General features: G+C 39.2%; 2 protein-coding genes across 2 annotated transcripts in view; both read right to left on the bottom strand.

The window, feature by feature from the left end:
- Positions 1 to 1965: 1965 nt before the first annotated feature.
- The window catches only part of LOC146448364 (tetratricopeptide repeat protein 7B-like), a 27139-nt gene continuing 10039 nt past the window's right edge, over positions 1966 to 19065 (bottom strand). Inside the window, exons 10-20 of the mRNA XM_085102661.1 lie at positions 18704 to 18761; positions 17538 to 17610; positions 16936 to 17037; positions 10492 to 10550; positions 9414 to 9530; positions 8410 to 8519; positions 5483 to 5614; positions 4497 to 4594; positions 3479 to 3583; positions 2780 to 2871; positions 1966 to 2511 (exon numbers count right to left, since the gene is read on the bottom strand). Of these exons, the coding sequence (XP_084958787.1) occupies positions 2382 to 2511; positions 2780 to 2871; positions 3479 to 3583; positions 4497 to 4594; positions 5483 to 5614; positions 8410 to 8519; positions 9414 to 9530; positions 10492 to 10550; positions 16936 to 17037; positions 17538 to 17610; positions 18704 to 18761 (1076 nt within the window). The 3' untranslated portion in view covers positions 1966 to 2381. The remainder of the gene's footprint in view (positions 2512 to 2779; positions 2872 to 3478; positions 3584 to 4496; positions 4595 to 5482; positions 5615 to 8409; positions 8520 to 9413; positions 9531 to 10491; positions 10551 to 16935; positions 17038 to 17537; positions 17611 to 18703; positions 18762 to 19065) is intronic.
- Positions 12899 to 16243, bottom strand: LOC146448365 (histamine H2 receptor-like). The gene has a single exon (XM_085102662.1). It carries the CDS (start codon positions 14382 to 14384, stop codon positions 13194 to 13196), a length of 1191 nt encoding a protein of 396 aa, XP_084958788.1. The 5' UTR covers positions 14385 to 16243; the 3' UTR covers positions 12899 to 13193.

Consider the following 19065-nt stretch of genomic DNA (forward strand, 5'->3'; position numbering starts at 1 on the left):
GATGTTCTGACGTCCTCTGTGCGTTATCACGTCTTTGACGTCCTCTGCGCGTTATCAGAGTACAGACCCACGGCAAAATGGAATCTTTTTGTTTTTTACAATAACCAAGACATATCAAAAATTTTCGTGAGCCAACATCGCGTTGCCTGAGCTGAGACAAAAACTTTCCAGCAAACTCAGTTTGAAACTACTACACACATGCAACTGTGATCGTTTAAATTAGAGTATAATCCAAAAAAAATTCACTAACAATATTTTCAAAACTAACCTTTGTTCCAGTAGGAATTTATGACCCCAAAATGTTACAGCATGTCACTTGTCGCTTCACTGCATGTCAGACTGTGATCGATTACTCGCCCTTGCCGGATTCCTATTGGCGACAAATTTGGGCAAGTAATTTCTTCTTCTCACGTCACCACAAAGTTCTCGTTTTTTTTTTTTAACCTGGTTAAGGTCACTCTCAACGGTTTTTGTCCAATTTTTAACCGGACAGTTTTCCTTTCTTGCGAAAACTTGCCTTTGTTTGTCCATAACTCGCAAAAACAGTTTGCAAAACTTTGGTGACCAGTCGACAGTCACTCCGAGCGAGCTAGTTCCGAGGTGGACTCTAGACTCTAATCACGTGCGCCGGTCACACCACTCGGTGACGTCGATCGTGCGTCTACAATCTAAGCACAAACTCCGTTCCACCAATCACAACGCGAGTCTTACACTGTTCATTGTGTAAACTCAAATAATGCATGACATTTTCAGCAGTTCCCGAGTATTTAAATTTTTTTAAAGGACTTCAGTAGCCGTTTGGACCTACATCTCATCTTTAGACATAATTCACCGTCTTTCATTATATTATTATTGAAAGGAAGTGTCAGTGTTTCGAAGTAAAATCATGAGGCAATCAAATGTCCCGGTAAGGCCAAAACGGGCCGACCCCCGGAACGAACAATGTTGGAAAATCCCTCGCTAATATCAGGCCGGGGGGGGGGGGGGGGGGATGGACACTGCTGGAATTGACTGATGCATGAAGTTTCCGAACGTGAGCTTGTATATATATAAAAATTCGTTTTTGTCAATGTTGGTAAAATATGCTAAGGGACCGCTTCCCGTTTGGAACTGTTGTTAATGAAAGTTTGCTACGTACACGAGAAAGTTAGTCTGATTTACGCAGAACAAATCAGTTGTGTTAGATTTGATTTACAGTCAACCCCGTTATTACGGACACCGCTGGGACCAAAAAAAAGTGTCCGTATTACAGAGTCCTTATTAAGCAGGTTAATTTTAAGGAAAGTGTATGGAGCGGGACCAAGAAAACTGTCCGTAATAACGAGTGTCCGTAAGGCGGGGTTTCACAGTGCATGCAGTCCGCTTAATTGTTGGAAAATTTACATCTTGATCGCGGACACGAACAGACACTACTGTGAATGATAATTTAATTAATTACTTTTGTCTATAAGTCTAATTCTCGTGACACGAGAAACAACATTTATATATATATTTAATGATTCAACTCAACATTTATCATCTCCTTATATTCCATGAAATGTTTTCGCCGACCTGTGATTGGTCAGCATATGGCACGTGACTCAAGAATACTCACCTCTCAGCCGATGATGTTCTCCAAGTACTATTGCTAAAATGCCATGAAAAAACATGATTTGAAAATTTCAAGTTGAAAGACCGTTTCGCTGTTGGAAGAGAAGAGGTCATCGAGATTTTTTACTGGTATTTGTCCCTCGAAGGTCACAGTTTTGTCTCTGAATACTCTCCGCGACCAAATATCCAGCACTTGAAGAGAAAACAGCAAATAGAAATTTCACGTTGGATAGGATGTTATGCCATCCAACATGGCGTTGCTAAGTGGTATCCAAGCACGTGATCAAGTTACGTAAAAGACCCATTAACGCATTTTTGGTCCCTGACAGAGAAAAATCTACTGTACACCGCAAAACGTTAAAAAAGCTATAATGACACGACCATAATTAATATTTATTGATTTGTTAAATACGTGTGTCATGTCTTCTTAAAATAATAGGACTCATATTGATCAATTGTCGGATCAAAAGTTGAAGGAACAGACATTATGTTATAGTTAACATATGCTGTAAAAAATGCTTAGTGCCGCTGAACAGTAGGGTCAGTTGATTCTTGAAGAGTTAACTTTTTAAGTAAATCTTTTAAGGGAAATTAATATTATAGGAAAATAATCGAAACTTCAAACAGGCCCAGTTGATTTCAACAGCAGATTTTCGACACGATACCGCCGAACAATGGCAAGAAGCGCAGGCTCATATGATTTCTCGAAGATTTAATTCCGAGACTAGTGTTCAATGATCTTGACTATCAAGCCGCTTCGTTTTATTATGTACTAGTTGTCTTTTTCTTCCTTATAAGAACCGTGGTACGACTGTAAACGGTACGATGGGGTGGGTGGCTTCTAAGTCAAGAGCTGTCATCAGGCATTCGCTGGCAGCCTCGTGCTCTCCTTGAGCTTCTAACACCACGCCCAGCAAATGCCTAAAAAAAATTACATTAGAAGGTTAATAAGTTCATCTTGCTTGGAAATTGTTGTCACCATATTCAATAAAAGAAGGTTAAGTCCAGCTAACATTAGTTAAATCGACGCCGGTTGAATGGAGCTTTATTTCGGATTTTGTATCACGAGGAGATAGGAATATTACTACTCCCCACTGGATGAAATCGTTAAAAATGATTTTATCGAGGATACTTCAGTTGTAGACATTTTTCTGATGTAAAAAGAAAAAAAAAATTTAAAAGCGCTTACCAAGCTTCAAAAGCTGTTGGATCGATGTTTATCGCTTCACGGAGAACTTTTTCGGCCATCACAAGATTCCCAGTTTTATGATACAAAGCGCCCTGTAAAAAAGCGAATAATAAACAACTATAATGACGGATGAATGAAGCATGGCGGAAAGCTCCCTCAAACGTGGACACTGCTTCCAAAACATTTAACGATTTTAAAGTTTCGCAAAATGTCGACCTGATATCTGGTGGACACATTTCATTTGCTAGAAGCAAGCAAGAAGACAAGCAAACAAACATAAAAAACAAGCCAAATAAAACAAAAACAACAAAAAAGCTAACTAAAACATAGATCTGAATTTTTAAGAAGTATTCTTCTTCACAAAATGAGTGGGACACTGGAGAAAATTGAAAACCACCAACGTTTTGGACATTCGACGCGTGCGTTGGATGGGGCAAGATGAACTTGACAATGTAGTGGAGTTAAACTTTTAATTTAAGTGGAACACTAATCAAAATTTATACCAAAACAATTAGATTATTCCCTCTCGCCTTCCGGGTGATATTTGATTCGGACTGGACCATCATCAACTATTACACGAAAAAAATATTGAATTCATAATCTAATCGTTGAACAGACAATGAAGGTTGAACCAATCACCTTCGCATATCGCAGCACCTGGGGGTTAATGTCTACTTATTACAGTGAAGTAATGCTTACCAAGTGTTGAATGCTGGACACATGACCAGGGTTTATGGCGATCGCGTTATCAAAGCAATTCTTGGCGTCAGTGTAGCTTTCACGGATCTCAAAGATACGACCACGCTACAAAAAGCAGTGACCAACAAATATCTTAGCAACCAAGTTTTATTAATAGCCAACAGTATGAAAACATGCGTGCCAGCTGTTGCTACTACATTCACACCAGTCTCATACGCAACTGTTCGTTGTTGTCACGCAACGCTCCTCCCTAGGAGGAGCGTTGCGTGACAACACAAAAGACGGTTGCGAAGGAGACTAATGACAGACTTAAAAGCATGCTCTTTTTTCCCGCGAAAACTGACGTTATTGTCAATTTTGTGATACGTGATTGGTTTGTTCGTTAGACTGCAAACACAAAGGGAAACGAATGTGGTTCGGTTTTCAGCAGCCGTTTGTGGGGACGAGCGTTGCGTGACGACAAAGAACGGCTGCATAGGCGACTACATTCACACTCGCAAACTTGTATCTGCCAACACGAGTTTGGAGACTTGAGTTTGCAGCGTGAAGGCGCTTTAACTCTTAAGGCCCTCATATCAAAGTGCACTTTCTCCTCACTGTACCTTATAGATTTCTCATGAAATTAGTTGGGAGAATTTGATCAAATATTAAGACATTTTATCCGTCTTTGGTGATTTTTTTCTATTTTCCTCATGAATTGTGTCATTGCCCAAGCCCTAAACTGAAAAAAATAACATCTCAATTGGGAAAGAAATATTACACAAAAAGAGAGTGGACAATCCAGTGGACAAATCATTAAACAGCAAATAAAATGCAATGATTGGAGCACAGTTTTCCCACTACAGTAATAACTGGCTTTTCGACGATTTATTTTGCTTCCACTGAGCGTTTCAAACAGCAAAGTCTCCTGTATTTGGAATTTACAAGGCCTCACGAAAAACTCAGTGTTCTTGCTTAGTTTTACAAGTTTATTCTTTGTGTGTGTGTTTTTTTTAAATATTTTGTTGTAATTTCAAACCTGGAAGAGAACATCCGGGGACAAGGGGAAAATTAGGTGCGCCTCCTGTACACATGCGTTTGCTTCAGCGTCCTTCTCCATGGAGATGAAAACGTCAGCTGCCACAGAACACAAGCGAAGTTAAATGCCTCATCATGGCTTACTTGATAAACAATACTTAACTACAGCTTTTGAATTGTAAACATGTTGAAAGAACCTATAAAAAAATATTATTTTGTCAGGAGGCGACAACCTTGTGCTGGAACTAGCCAATCTCGTACCCAGAGTCCTCAGGCTCTTTGGACAGCAGTTGGTCCCCAGGAGAGACTTTGGAGAATTTGAAAAAAAATTAATTTTTTTGATTGGCTGCCCCGTAACGGCTTCCATTGTTTTACCGCAGAAATCCTGCGGTAATAAAATTCCAGTACCCCAGAGTCTACCCTAACGACCAACCGCTGGTCAAAGAGCCTGAGGACTCTGGGTACGAGATTGGCGTAGCAAGCGCTTCAGACGGCTTTTGAACGCGCGAAAATTGGAAATCGCGCGCAAATCGCTCTTACCCAATTTCCGCGCAGTCAAAAAGCGAAAAAGGCACAAAACCACACTAAAACACTTGCTACACAGGCTACGCTGAAATCGCAGACGAAAATAAAAGTAATTAGAAACGCACTACTTAGGACGACCCGAGGTCATCATTTCCTTGATCAAAATATCAACTCTTCTTCCTGGGCCGCCAAATGGGCGCGCCTCTTTTCCTTTTCCTGAATGAAAAACACGGCCAAGATCTCATAAATGCACTCCATAGCGTACCACTTGCGAAAATACTATATTATAGTATTATGGTATTTAAAAGTTTTATTCAAAATGGAGGGGGGAGGGGAGTATCGATGATAGAATTTTCGCAGTCAAATTTACGCGGCTAAACAAGAGCGTCAACGATTTTGTCCAAGACTGTAATCTCTGGGGACGGCGGGTAATGTTTGAAAACCTCCTTGAATTCTCCTTACCAATTGCGAGCCAAAGCTTGGCTTGTAGCGCCAGCACCGCGGGAACACTCAGTTTAACAGAAGTAGACGCCGCTTCATCTGAAAGAGCTTTCTCAAGGCGCACTGAAGCTGCGATCGAACTGGCTCCATCCGCTGGAAAAATTAACCAAATAAAAAATATTTAAAATCATAGAATTAATACTAGAATCCCGACTGTCGAATACAACAATATGTTTGCGCCGTTTTCGGAGGTTTGTTAAGGTGTCAGAATTCCTTAACTTTTCCTATAACCAATCAGATGGAAGACGCTGTTTGTCTCAGCCAATCAGAAGCAAAACCTCTTACGCGTTTTCTTGCACGTGGCATCGGTTGCATTTACAGCGACCGAGCACGTGTGTAAAACATTACAGAGGCAAACATGGAATCCTCCATTTTAAACCCGCAGCTATCTTTTCAGAAAACACGAGTCTTTTAACATTGAATATGCGAAGAATAGTACGTAACTATTCTTTGAATTTTTTTGTTAAAGGGAATCTCCACTCTCACAGCAACTCCAGGTTAAATTATTCGAAATAACGTCTACATTCCAAATTTCATTTGAAAAAAAGAGTAAATTAAATAACCTAACACGTGTTCAAAAATTTGCACGCCATTATCGCGTATGTTGACCTTTAAATCTCCTGCGCACCGCCATTTTGGATCTTATGACGTCTCGCGGTTGCCACTGTTGTCCGGAAGCAGAAGCTCTTTTGTGTGAAACCATAAGGTAACCGTATGACGTCATGAAATCCGAAATGCCGGCGGACAGAAAGTTCAAAATCGAAAATAGGAGATAGTCAAATCCTGTTTTGTCTAACACTGAAATATCATTGCCATGTTTTCCACCAAAAACTGAAATAAGAGAGAATTTTAAGGAATTTAATGTCAATTTGTTTCAATAGTAGAAACTTTCTTTAAGAATCTCAAATTCGAAGACTTTTGTACTGATACAAGATTCAAGACAGTGGAATCCGGAAATGGCGTGGACTGTGTGTTTGCCCTGAGTGACCTTTCTTCGAGCTGTAATTCGTTCATTGACCATTGACTTTGATTTTGGCTAATAGACAGTCATTAGAAAAACGCGCCAAATGAATCATGACGAAGAATGCCAAGGCGCCCGTTGCCCAATTGCTCGTTTCGAAGTTCATAAAAGGACTGGGCTCCAGTTTATAAATTGTTCAATTGCCAGAAAGATCACATAAAACTTAGTAAGTTTACCAAGTCTGGTTGAGGCTGATTTAGACGGTACAAATTTTGCTTACGTCTGTCGCATGCGATTTCTAGAGCACGCTGCTCGCGTCATGCAAAAAATCGCACGCAACTCTCGTCACTCAACATTACCTATACCTCTGATTGTCGTAGGATTTTAAAACATGTTTTAAACATACACGACAGTCGTAAACGAGTTGTAGGTTTGATTTACACGATACAATTCGTGTCGTAAGCGACAAAGTCGTACCGTGTAAATCGCCCTTTATGTTTCTTTGGGCAGTAACCAGGCTGTGACCTGTCAAAGGTGGTCCAAATAGGCCATTTTACAGTTGTGAACTTAGTGACCTGGCCTTGAATTGGAAGCAAGGCTGGCGGTGACCTTGTTTCGATACAAACCTAACTGCTTTTCATATGTAAATGTAAATGCAAACTAGTTAGCATAAGAACAGCATGATCTACATATGAAAAGCAGAGAGGTTTGTATCAAAACAAGGTCACCTCCAGCCTCACTTACAATCCAAGGCCAGGTGACTTAGGACACAACTGTAAAAAGGGCTATTCCATACAGATGTCTCTAATTCTGAGATGGCGTCCATACAAATACATGGTTGCAATCTATCGACAGAACCTCAAACTTTGTAAACTGACTAATTTTAATGTGATCTTTCTTGTGATGGACTCCAATATCTGATTAAAACCCTTTGACCCGTGAAGACGCCTATAGGCGCGCTTTCATATATGGTGTACATTTTGCTCTAAAAAAAGGAGCTAAAGGTACTTTCTAGGCCCCAGGCCTCCTCTACTGTTGCAAGAAACAACTAGATTTCTCTAGTTTTCAGGGGGAAATTTTCAATTTTTTTCGAAGCATTGCTTACAGATGTCATCTGGTGATTTAAAAATGGCATCCTTGTACTCAGACATGGAGGAAATTCATCGAATTGTGATGGAAAGACCCGACATTAGCAATGTTTCGTAGGAGTACAGTTTCGAGTACGAAACCGCCGATTATTCTTCCCCAGAAGAGACCGAAAATGAGAATATTGTAGAAGCATCAAGAGAGCAACATCTCATGCACGTGCAAATCGTGATGGACAAACATCAAGATGGAAACCAGCTCGGGAACAACGCTGTAGAAATGAAGGGAAGACTCTAAACCTGAATCAGAGTGGTTTGGATATTTTATACAATACGGACTAACCACAATTTTCAGGCCCCAACCATGGACCGACTCATGCCTTTGAGGTCGATATCAGTCTGACTATATTTTTTGCCAAGCTGTTTTCAGGTGAAGTGTGATCCAAGAATGAAAACGATTGCTGATTGTTGTAGCTTATATAGTATTCAAGTGATATACTGATAGTCGAACATCAGTAGCTTGCATGGAGGGTAATAAACTTGGACCCATGACAGCAAATGTGATATTTCTTCTTTTTTGGCGGACATTTTGAATGACCAACCAGACTAGTTAATAATTAACAACATAATGTTTACATTTTCAAAATGCTCATCTCATCTACTTTCTAGAAATATATGGTTATGTATGGTTTGGATGTAAACTTAAGCTTTTATTAGCCATTTTCGCTGTCCATGTCAATTTTTAGCAAAACTTAGTAAAAAATTCAAAGGTCAAAGGGTGAAAATTAAAAAACTCGTCCACAGTCTCCATTTGAACTCCGTTACGGGCAATCGATGCTTACCCGAGTCCTTGTCGCTGCTGATCTCCGTTAGAGGAATCTGTTTCAAGCTTCGTGTGTCAGTGATAACCTTGTCCAATAAGCCGGAACCTGCTCTTTGTAGCTCCGCGGATCTGTGGCGAGAACTACATTAGATCAACTACCACCAGCTCAGTACCTATAGTGGCTTTTTAATACGGTAGAAATAAACTTTATCTCGAAGCGAATCACACCTCTCCCTTCCCCCCGAAAAAAAAGATTAGAAGTATCATGCTTAAGACAGGTTTGCGAAAGTATCGAGTCACGAATCGTAAGAATATTTTGACACCTGATTTACGGACGATTCGTGAGAATGAGAGTCAGTCCGATTTCAAGAAAGTCAAATTTAAAAAAAAAAGAAGTCAGATTTTAAAATAAAAAAATAAATAAATAAATAAATAAATAAATAAATAAATAAATAAATAAATAAATAAATAAATAAATAAATAAATAAATAAATAAATAAATAAATAAATAAATAAATAAATAAGTCTGTTGCGGTGCAACAAACTTTTACCAGGTCGGGTCGACACTGTCAATAAAACCGCCGTGCCAATCAAACTCAAAATCAAACTCAGTTGTCAGAATACACGCAAGCGGACAGGCCGACAAATTATGGCCTGTAAACCAACCTTCACAGATTTCTGTAAATATAGTGGAGCACCGTTTCACGATCACCCGTTGATTCAAACTGAACATAACATTTGTTAAAAATTCCAACTGGTGGGTGGCAAAGCAGTTGGCATTTTACCAAGCGTGTCCTTGGGTTTGAAAACGGGGCTACCGTGAAACAAATCCAAGTGGTCAGAATGGGACTCGAACCCGGGGCCTCAATAGTACAAGTCCGGCACCCTAACCACTAGGCCACGCCGCCTCCCCGCCACGATGGCACGTGGTTTTTTTACAAGGTGATATTCAGGGATTTTTAGTGTTGCAAATGCTACAGCACGCAGTTTATTTTAGAAGCCTTTTTTGTCCAAAGCACTCACCCTGACTGATCAGAATCATACACCATTTTCCAGGTCTCCAAGAGCTTTTTGCACGTGATCAGCGCCTGATCACCTCCCACGCATGTCTGTTCCAGTTTGACCTTGGTAAGAAGTAAACTAAAAGAGGAAGGGAGGGAATTGTTAAGGATCATTGCATATGTTTACCTGGTGGCTGGGAATGGACTTTCTCAGAGGGCTGGCTTGTATAAATGAGTACTTTTTGATTCGATGATAAAAATTGGCAAATCGTCACGGTGTTTCGAAATCGGATAAAACACTCCTCCTTGTGTTTGAATCCGAACTAGTAATCGGAAGGTCTTAGGTTCAACTCCTGATAGGAGCACTCATATTTTTCCGAGGATGCATGTATCATTTACTGATTAATACATCATTCTCATTTATTCACCAGGCTTAACACATTCCGTCACATTATTTCCATTGCGTATATGCCACACATTGACATTCCAATCCTAGCAGTATGCAGGATGTTTGTCCCATGAACCTAGTTTAATGACCTTAGCTCCCACCAGTCTCCTGTAGCTCAGTGGTAGAGCATCCGAACTAGTATTCGGAAGGTCTTAGGTTCGACTCCTGATAGGAGCACTCGGATTTCTTTTCCAAGGGTGCCTGTGTCATTTACTGATTTATTTAATACATCATTCTCAATTACTTCTAGTGTGGCTGAACGGAGAAACATTTGCGTCTGTAGTAATGTCTGATAGCTCAGCAACAGTAAGCCAGGGCCTACAACAGACGGGGAAACTCATGCACACTCCCCCGTGCAAATGGCTCGTCAGGCCGTCTGTAAGTTGAATCAACTCACTGCTCTTTTTCGTTTTCAGTGTATTTTGGTTCTGTTTCCATACACGGACTATGATAAAGCACGATCATCAGTCCCGCGGGAAACGCAAATGTTACATCAGTCCCGCGGGAAATGCAAAAAAGTCACCATCAGTCCCGCGGGAAAAGCAAGAATGAGAGTCATCAAGGAGGCTGAAATTCGGTCTGATCGCAGGCAAATTTTCTTCTGGATAAAAGATTTCAGAAAAAACAAACAAGCCAAACCCAAGACTCGAACCTGAAGTCTTCGGGGAACTCCATGAGGGCTGCATCACAGACTTCTAAAGCTTCAACAAACTACAATTAAACAGAAAGAAAAGGCGATCAAGATATAATTTCTCATTAAAGTATCAGTAGAATATCAAGAAGACAGGTGATGAGAATTAATAAAATCATCAACTTAGCAATCTTCCTGATTGAATATCAAATTCTACTAATCAATATAAACCAATCAAAACGCTGGAATTGCATTATCCAATGATCACGTTTTCAATAAATTAAGGTTTTATGTCGACCTGAATACTCTGAAACAACTCTATTATACACTAGTTTATCCTTACATCAACTATGGTTTAATGAGCTGGGGCAACACCTACATCACCCATCTCAACAAAATTCGCACCGCCCAAAACAAATGTGTAAAAAATATATTCTTTGCTCACAAAAGACAAAATGCCACTGCTTACTTCAATCTACTGGGAATTCTAACCATTGACAATGCATTCAAACTCAAGGTTGCCATTTTCACGTTCAAAGTAATAAATGATCAAATATGTCCTGTTTTTGCAAACTCTATTTCCACAGCATCCTCTCGGCACTCGTACAATACCCGATTTTCATCTCGACAAAATTTTAGCAAACCACAAATGCGTACTAACTACGGTAAACACACTTTTCAATTCGCAGCATCACAAATATGAGAAACAATAGAGTGTAACATTAAGCAATCAAACTCCGCTTCTTCGTTTAAAACCAAATAAAGGGCAAATTTGCTTATAAACCAAAAGTAATGTAGAGTTCTTCACCGTCATCCGTTCGCTAAACACGCTCTTTTTCTTTTTCTTTTTCAAACCTTTCCAAATAATTTTCTCTTCCACCGAAATAATTTTTTTCTTCCATCGTAAGCAGTGCCCAACTCGAAAGCAGCATGCTCCTTTGGGCACTGCTCACACTAAACCAAACAAATTCATCCTAATTCTTTTTAATCCTCCTTTGTAATATAAATGTTTATTGTTTTTTTATGTATTGTACTGAATCTCGTTGTACGTGTGACAAATAAATTGAATTGAATTGAATAATATTTGATATTAACTCCCGGCATTATCCTGGTTTTCGCGCACGAGTTGTTCGCCAGTTTGTGACAACATTGTTAATTAAAGGCAATGGTTAGGAAACCTGGCAAACTTCTTTGTTATATGTTTTTGTTTGCCTTTTTGGGCTTGACCCTGCACAAACAACAATAGAATTTGGAATGTGTTGGAGCACCTGACCAATCGAAATGTTTTTGTTAAGATATTCAACTGTGGTGTGAACGTTAAAACAAAGGATTGTGCAGGGTCCCGGCCCTTCCAACATAAATTGCAGCACCATTGTTTTCATGGCAAGGTTGCATAAAGTGGCTATTTGGGACTGGCTAACTGCAGCTCTATTCACTCATTTCTCAGCTTAATAAATGGGATTCTGTTCTCATTTACATCAGTATTTTAACGATAAGGAATACCACATTGTGTAAACATCATAAGGCAGTTTGAGAAATGGAAACACAAACAACTTAAGAACAGGAGTGCAATACTGAAATATAAATAAAATAAAGAAATTTAAAAATATCTGGAAAAAATTTGTCGCCAGGTTATAAAATCCTGAACTTTCCAAAATTTTCTTTCTTCTTTTCACCTGATAGATTTCAGCACTTTTATTCTCACCATATTTTTTCACCGTATGGCCCCGAGAGCGCTTCCATAGCAAAACAAATTTCCAGTGTAAAGGCTGTATGCATCACCACTAGCGAGGCCAGATAAAACCTCAGTTAAGCCCTGCTAAAAACGAATAAGGCATCGGGGAATACTAGGCTGCAAAGGTAACGTTCCACCCCCCCCCCCCCCCCCCGTAAGTTTTGCAGCGCACAAACGGCCAAATGAGACCTAATGCAAGGCTGGCCAGGTATGTTAAGGAATACGAATTGAAACAATGGTATGGCGCTTAAAATCTAAATTTTGACATAAAACTGCACAGGAATATTGAACACCATCAAGGAACATCAAGTTTACTTCGGAAATTCAGAACTGCGTTAGGATATACTGAACAATATGATCTGGGCTAAAAAGTGGGTTAAACTGGTCATTTTTGGACTTCATGTAATCTACACGCAAAGTGTTACATTATGCTGTATGTACTTATGACAAGAGGAGGTGAAATCACCCTTGTAGCGAGAAATCCTTCAACAGAAATAAAAAGGAAATGGGTGTGGCTCTTTGAAGGGGTGTGGTTCATCTGGAATGTAAGGAATGTACCACCAACTTGATGGATATAATTTCTTAAAGCCTTGTTAGTGTTTTGACTTAAATAAGAGGCCATGTGTGACAGGCAAAATGATTACAAAATTGTTGTCAAAATTGCCATTTTTAGACTATCGAGCCACCTTAAGCAATACTTCACAGTGCAAATGTTCGTTTCTACGATATTTACAAAACGAAATTTGATTTTTTTCCTTTTCCTCATATCAAAATTTAAGTTTGGCATTTAAATTTGATGTTTACAAGATGGATCAAATTTATTTCGACATCACTCCCTAAATAAACAATTTTAACCGCAGATAATAACTCTTTTAAATCAGGTTAATGATAAATTGGTATTAACAGCGACCAAAAATTAAAAATTGATTCAATTAATTGGATTTTTTTTTCCACTGAGCAGGATAATTCATGATAGTTGTTTGGATTTTCAACAAGACAGAAAATCACTGCTATGACTATGATTGTTGTTCACATTTGTTCGTTCCATATTTTGTTGATCTCGTCCTTCGTGTTCGCTGTTCACATTTGCTCGTTCCATATTTTGTTGATCTCGTCCTTCGTGTTCGCTGTTCACATTTGTTCGTTCCACACTCTGTTGATCTTGTCCTTCGCGTTGTTGTCCTGCTTGAAGTCTCACCACAGCATTTGGCGTTCCAAACAATCGCATCTCGATTTCTTCGGCTTTAGCAATGTTCATAGTTCTACATATTAGTTCAATGAAAGCGACGCGAAACTGTCTCAACCTGACCGAGTAAATAAGCGGATTAACTAACGAATTTAATAGACTTACTGACCACGAAGAACACATAAATATGTGATATGTTTCTACGGATACTTCGCTTCGATACCTTACAGCAACAAGAAAAGAAACGGCCGATAGTATGTAACACAATACTACCGCAGCTATGATTGTGCTTGTCAGTTTAAGCGCTTTATTTTCTCTCAGAAATTGTTCCCTTGCTTCTTGCCTAACTTGCTGAGCTGCAAGTCGCTGTTCGTGTCGGCGGGCTTCACGGTAAACTGTTACATGGAAACCAGTCATGGAGGCAAAGGTGAGACCAAAGATTATAACAGTCATGTATTCAAATACAGTTTTGTCAATGGCTTGAAGAACGTGTAGAAGGACAGGAAGTATCCACGCGAAGGCGGACGCAAGCAGTGAACGAGTTTCAGTGACGATGGCTGGGTAAGCGAAAGAGTGCCTCATAGCTACATACCGCTCACCACTTATCAAGGCAAGGTGAACGAAGGAACAAAGCATCAGACTGCGCATGACAATTCTGAAAGCTAGCAATACACAATATCTACTCGGTTCGTTAAGTAAGAACATTACTAACACTGCGATGAAGGTGGGCTGGACGATGGCACCAACCACGAAATCAGTTGATGCCAGCAAAGCCAGCAGGATGTTTGACTTGTGGGCTCTCAGTCGGGGTTTGAGCTTCACTGCAAGCATCACCAGCGCGTTCAAAACAAAGGTGAAAGGAAAGGTGATGACGTGCATGATTATAAATAAAATAAGAGCAGTTATAGCTACAGGCGAAGGATGCTCCAGTTTTTCTCCAGAGACGAAGTCATCCTCGCACCCTGGGGAAATCACGGTGGGGCTTGAATTCATGGCGCTTCTTTCGTCCAATTTTGACTCATGTTTGTGTTGGTCCTTGTTATAAAACAATATTTCACCTGCTGTCGGCTTTTATTTATTTTTTTGTTCAAGTTTTCCTATACACAGCTCAGGATTTGCAATTCTATCAGGTCAATTTTCTTATAGAATTTTTTTTTTCAATTACTTCTCTGAATATCCGCTATACTTCTCATGCCGTCGTAATGAGCTCATTTACTTTTTATGATTAAAATTATAAAAATTTTGGCGAAATAAAGACTCAAAAGGATAATGTCATGTTCTAACTGCACTTTGTCAGTCAGTTTTCCTTCAAACTTCAGTTGATTTCATTTCATTGATGATCTAGAAGCAATTTATGCTTGAGCAAGGCATTTAAGAACACACTTCGCAAAAGTTTGACCGAAAAAATGGGATAATTCACTTTACACTGCCCGGCCCTTTAAACTACAAGTGCGCGGTGCGATTGTTGGAACAAAAGCTACTGGAACAATACTTTCCCGATTATAGGTTTGTTTTTCGATATTCTGCTAAGCGAAATTTGCGATTTTTTTTATGGCCTATTAAAGCGAGGTTATCCATTTACAGAGCTACGACAAAAAGTGACCTGTAGTTTGATTGTATAGCTTTACGCCTCGACCAGATAAGCTGTCCAGAATAATTTCAAGAAAAAAAAAAAAAAAAAAAAAAAAAAAAAAAAAAAAACAAACCAAAACACAAAAACAATTGACGGTGAAATCGCATTTCTTTTAAGACTTGTATCCAACAATGAATGAAACAGAAACGAACCTGCCACGAAGATATTTCCGCGAAATTTCTTTTAAGATATTGAATAAGTTACTGACTTTGACGCAATGACAGAAACCGCATATTCCATAAACAACGTTAGAAGACCACCACGTCAACGTACTTAACGAAATTTTCCATTAACATTAAATGGGAAATTAAAACTATCGGAACCGGTTGAAGGGTAAGAATTCGTGCAATTGAGCCGCCTTTTTGAAAAGCGAAAGTGTCGATTGCTTTTAGCGGCCGTAAAACACAGGAAGACCGACTTTGTGATATTTTTTTGAGAGTTCATCTCAATAAAGTCCTAGCAGGTGAAATGTTGCTACCAAGAATACAACTAGAAGTTAAATAATTAGGATAATCAGCGATTTTTACTTTCTTGCACTTAAATTAAATGTCTTTCCAGTGGAAAAGAATCAGTTTGCCAGTGGAGTGAATCCTACTAAGGCGAATTATGAAAAACGCTGAAAAGTGTGGCACAAATTAAACACATTCCTATATTTAGAAAAATCCGTTTCGATACTTATAATTCTTTACTGATTTTCCCAGTTCCGTCTGTAAAACATTCATTCGCAAATTTCGAACAACCAGCTAGTTGTTTTGTCATTAGTAACTTCACATTCAACCGAGTGCGGCCAAAACTTTAGAGTCAACATTAGTTCGTAAACCCTTTAACATTTTTTGCTTTAATTTATTGTTCGCCAACGAACGATAATTTTACTCGCTCGGTACAAGAAGAGAATAGCTTATATCAGAAAACAAATAATGCCAGATACAACGTTCGATTGAGACAGTTCCTGGCAGTGACCAATTAAAAGAAGTACTTTTAACGTTCTCTGGCAATTTCTAGTAAACTTTATTCTCTCAAGGTAGTGTAAAAGCGAGACAAAATAGGTTAAGAATGTGACATGTTCATATCCGCCTGTGAAACAAATCATTGATTGCATGCAATCGAAATTTTCTCAGTAATAGTGAAATATCGTGCCACAAATGAGGAGAGCAACAAAAGGCTCCCAGCTTAAATTCTCAAGCTACAGCCTGGCAAATATTTTCTCCAGTTTAAAGACAAACAAGTACAATATTTGACCTTATAACTCCACGGGGAGTCACCTGTCAGTATAAAAACAGAAATAAATAGAAAAGTCTTTCGCTGTTCTTAAAAATGGGGAAAACCGGAGTACCCGGAGAAAAAACCTCTCGGAGCAAGGACGAGAACCAACAACAAACTCCACCCACATATGCCGCCGAGTCCAGGAATCGAACCCGGGCCACATTGGTAGGAGGCGAGTGCTCTCACCACTGCACCATCCATGCTTCCCTGGAATGGCATTCTCACGATTCTAGAATGAGAATAGGTAATAAAAAACGCGCCAAAGTACCATTTTAAAGGAACTGTGTCAGCTGGAGCACATGCGCAGTGGAGTCCAGTTGAGACTGATTTGCATACAACTCGTCGCGGGATTTTTGCTTCTCCGCCATTGCAAAAGCTTTCGCAAACATCGCAACAAACAGATTCTGTAATTACTTAAGAACGTTTGTAAATAAAAAAATCCAGCTAACTTTCCTAAGATGAACGCGATTCAAACAGATGAAAACAGCTTCTTGAACTCTCCGACGCCACGGTATTTGAAAAAGCTGGGCCACCGATTTCAAACTGCTTCTCATCAACGCGCGCATGCGCCTGGGGTGACATAGTCCTCTTAAATATTCTCATTTCAGGATGGTTCACCCATAAAACGTGCCTGGCATACCAACATACCTTTTTCTGAGAGGAAAGTATGAGAGCCAAGAGGTGGAGGTAAAATGACTGATTCATGTCCAGTTTAACAGCATTTCTGGCATTCTTGAGTGCTTTGGACATCTGTCAGAATAACGCACCGAACAAATCATATCAATAAAGTACTCATTGATATAGTTCTTCCATAACATAAACCTTATTGCTAAATGGATCCTATTTTAATATTCTTTTGTTTGCATTCAAATTAACCCTTGATTACCAACTGCGCAAGAAAAAGTTAAAAGTTGAAGGATGACGTTTTCACGCCACCTTCGCACAAAATCGTATTGCTAGTTTCTGTGACAAAATTTCTGTGAGAAAATAGAGCGAAAAACTAGAAAGAAAAGACGAGAAAAAATGACTTAGGTAAATAGTTCACGAGCGGGCCATCTTCGTCTACCTTGACCGCTTAGCGATCCAATCAAAGTGATGGTTTCCACAATGAACCTTATTGCCTCTTAACTTCTCTTCCGTGTCTCTAAAAGTGCTGAACCATAACCAACTTGTCTGGAATAAATTTGAAATGTGTATTGTCCGATAAATAAAATGTATTATATTGTATTACATTCTTTTCTCGGACTAACCTGCCTCATGAGGGCTTGACTGAGAGCGAGGTGAAACAATACTTCGCTGTCATCTGGGTCCAGATTGTGCGCTCTGAAAAATGAACGAAAATAAATCAATATTTGCTAAATGTTATTTATAACGATTGACTAACGAGATCAAAAGAGCATAAAACCCTGAAGATAATTTTCTGACGACACGAAGCGCACACTTCTTGGGACATAAAACTACAGTGAAATCTCGATTATTCGAATCCTCGATTTCCCTTGGATTTGCTTAGGTCAGATTTTTACATCCGATTTTTGGAGCTCCCGATTTTTCGAACCAAATTCATTTTCCTTCGGAGGTTCTAAAAATCGGTATTCCACTGTATTTCAATCAGCGTTGTCAGATTTTAAAGCCTCGAGCTTACGACAAGACCGTTAGGTAGTGTGGGTAGCTGTGAATCTCTTTTAATTCGGCCGTAATTTCAGTACCATAGGATGGATGAAAATGGCAGGAACCTTTACTTCCGTAATTTATTTCTGTACGAGCTGAGGTTGGTAAATATTTTCAATAAATTACCCACATCACCTTGCAGTCTTGTCTCGCAAACTTTCCCACAACGTTAATCGAGACAGCTGTGTAACGCTCTAGGGCTAATATCCACGCATATCTCAGCGCCTAATAGAAGTTACACTGTTTATTTATCCTCGTGGTATGAGAGCCCTTCTAATCGGTTGCGGTAAAACATGTGAAAATTTGGCTATTTTTTTTTGGATTTGCGAAGTAAGTTGTACGAAAAACAACTTGGTGAATACGATGGATATTCATTTGTCGTCTAACAACACAAGCACATTTCTTTAAATTTTTCCCTTGGCAGAAGCATTTTTGGGTGGAGTTAGTTGTTGGTTCTCGTCCTTGCCCCGAGAGGTTTTTCTCCGGGTACTCAGCATTTCCATATTCCAATTCGATCTGGATTATTGTCAAGTACTTTATCACGAGCCTTTGGCTCGGGAAATTGTTTCAAGCACTCCCCGTGTTATTGCATCAAATAAATTATTTTTTGTTACTTTACTACTTAGCAATAGTCTCAGTTAATATTATCCGGCTTGATAAATTACCAAAGTTCCATAGCTTACATGGAAGCATCGATGACAAGTAGTAAAGAGGAAAACTATTTTGAACATAGAAACGAAAATCTTACTTCTGAAGAGCATCGATAGCTTGTTTCTGGAGCTGCTGTCGCTCTCCTCTTAAACATGCTGCAACGAATAAATGTTACGAAGAAAAAGACTTTAAAAAAAATCGAATGCAAAATAGGAACGAGTACGTTTGGGACTCAATATAATATACCCTAGTTCTGGGATTCTTTTGACTTGTGTGATCAAAGTTCTACGATTTGTAAAGAAATGATATTTTTCCGGAGATGTTTCAGTTTTACGATCGATCCTATTTGGTGAGTGAGTATTGTAATAAAGATGACTATTGCTATTACAATGTTTTAATTTCCGATAAGAGGAATACGATATTTAATCTTTTAACTGTAGAAACCGAAGTTGTTTAGTT

This window comes from Pavona decussata, unplaced genomic scaffold (genome assembly GCF_977016875.1).
Source record: "Pavona decussata unplaced genomic scaffold, jaPavDecu1.1 SCAFFOLD_978, whole genome shotgun sequence".
Classification (NCBI taxonomy): Eukaryota; Metazoa; Cnidaria; class Anthozoa; order Scleractinia; family Agariciidae; genus Pavona; species Pavona decussata.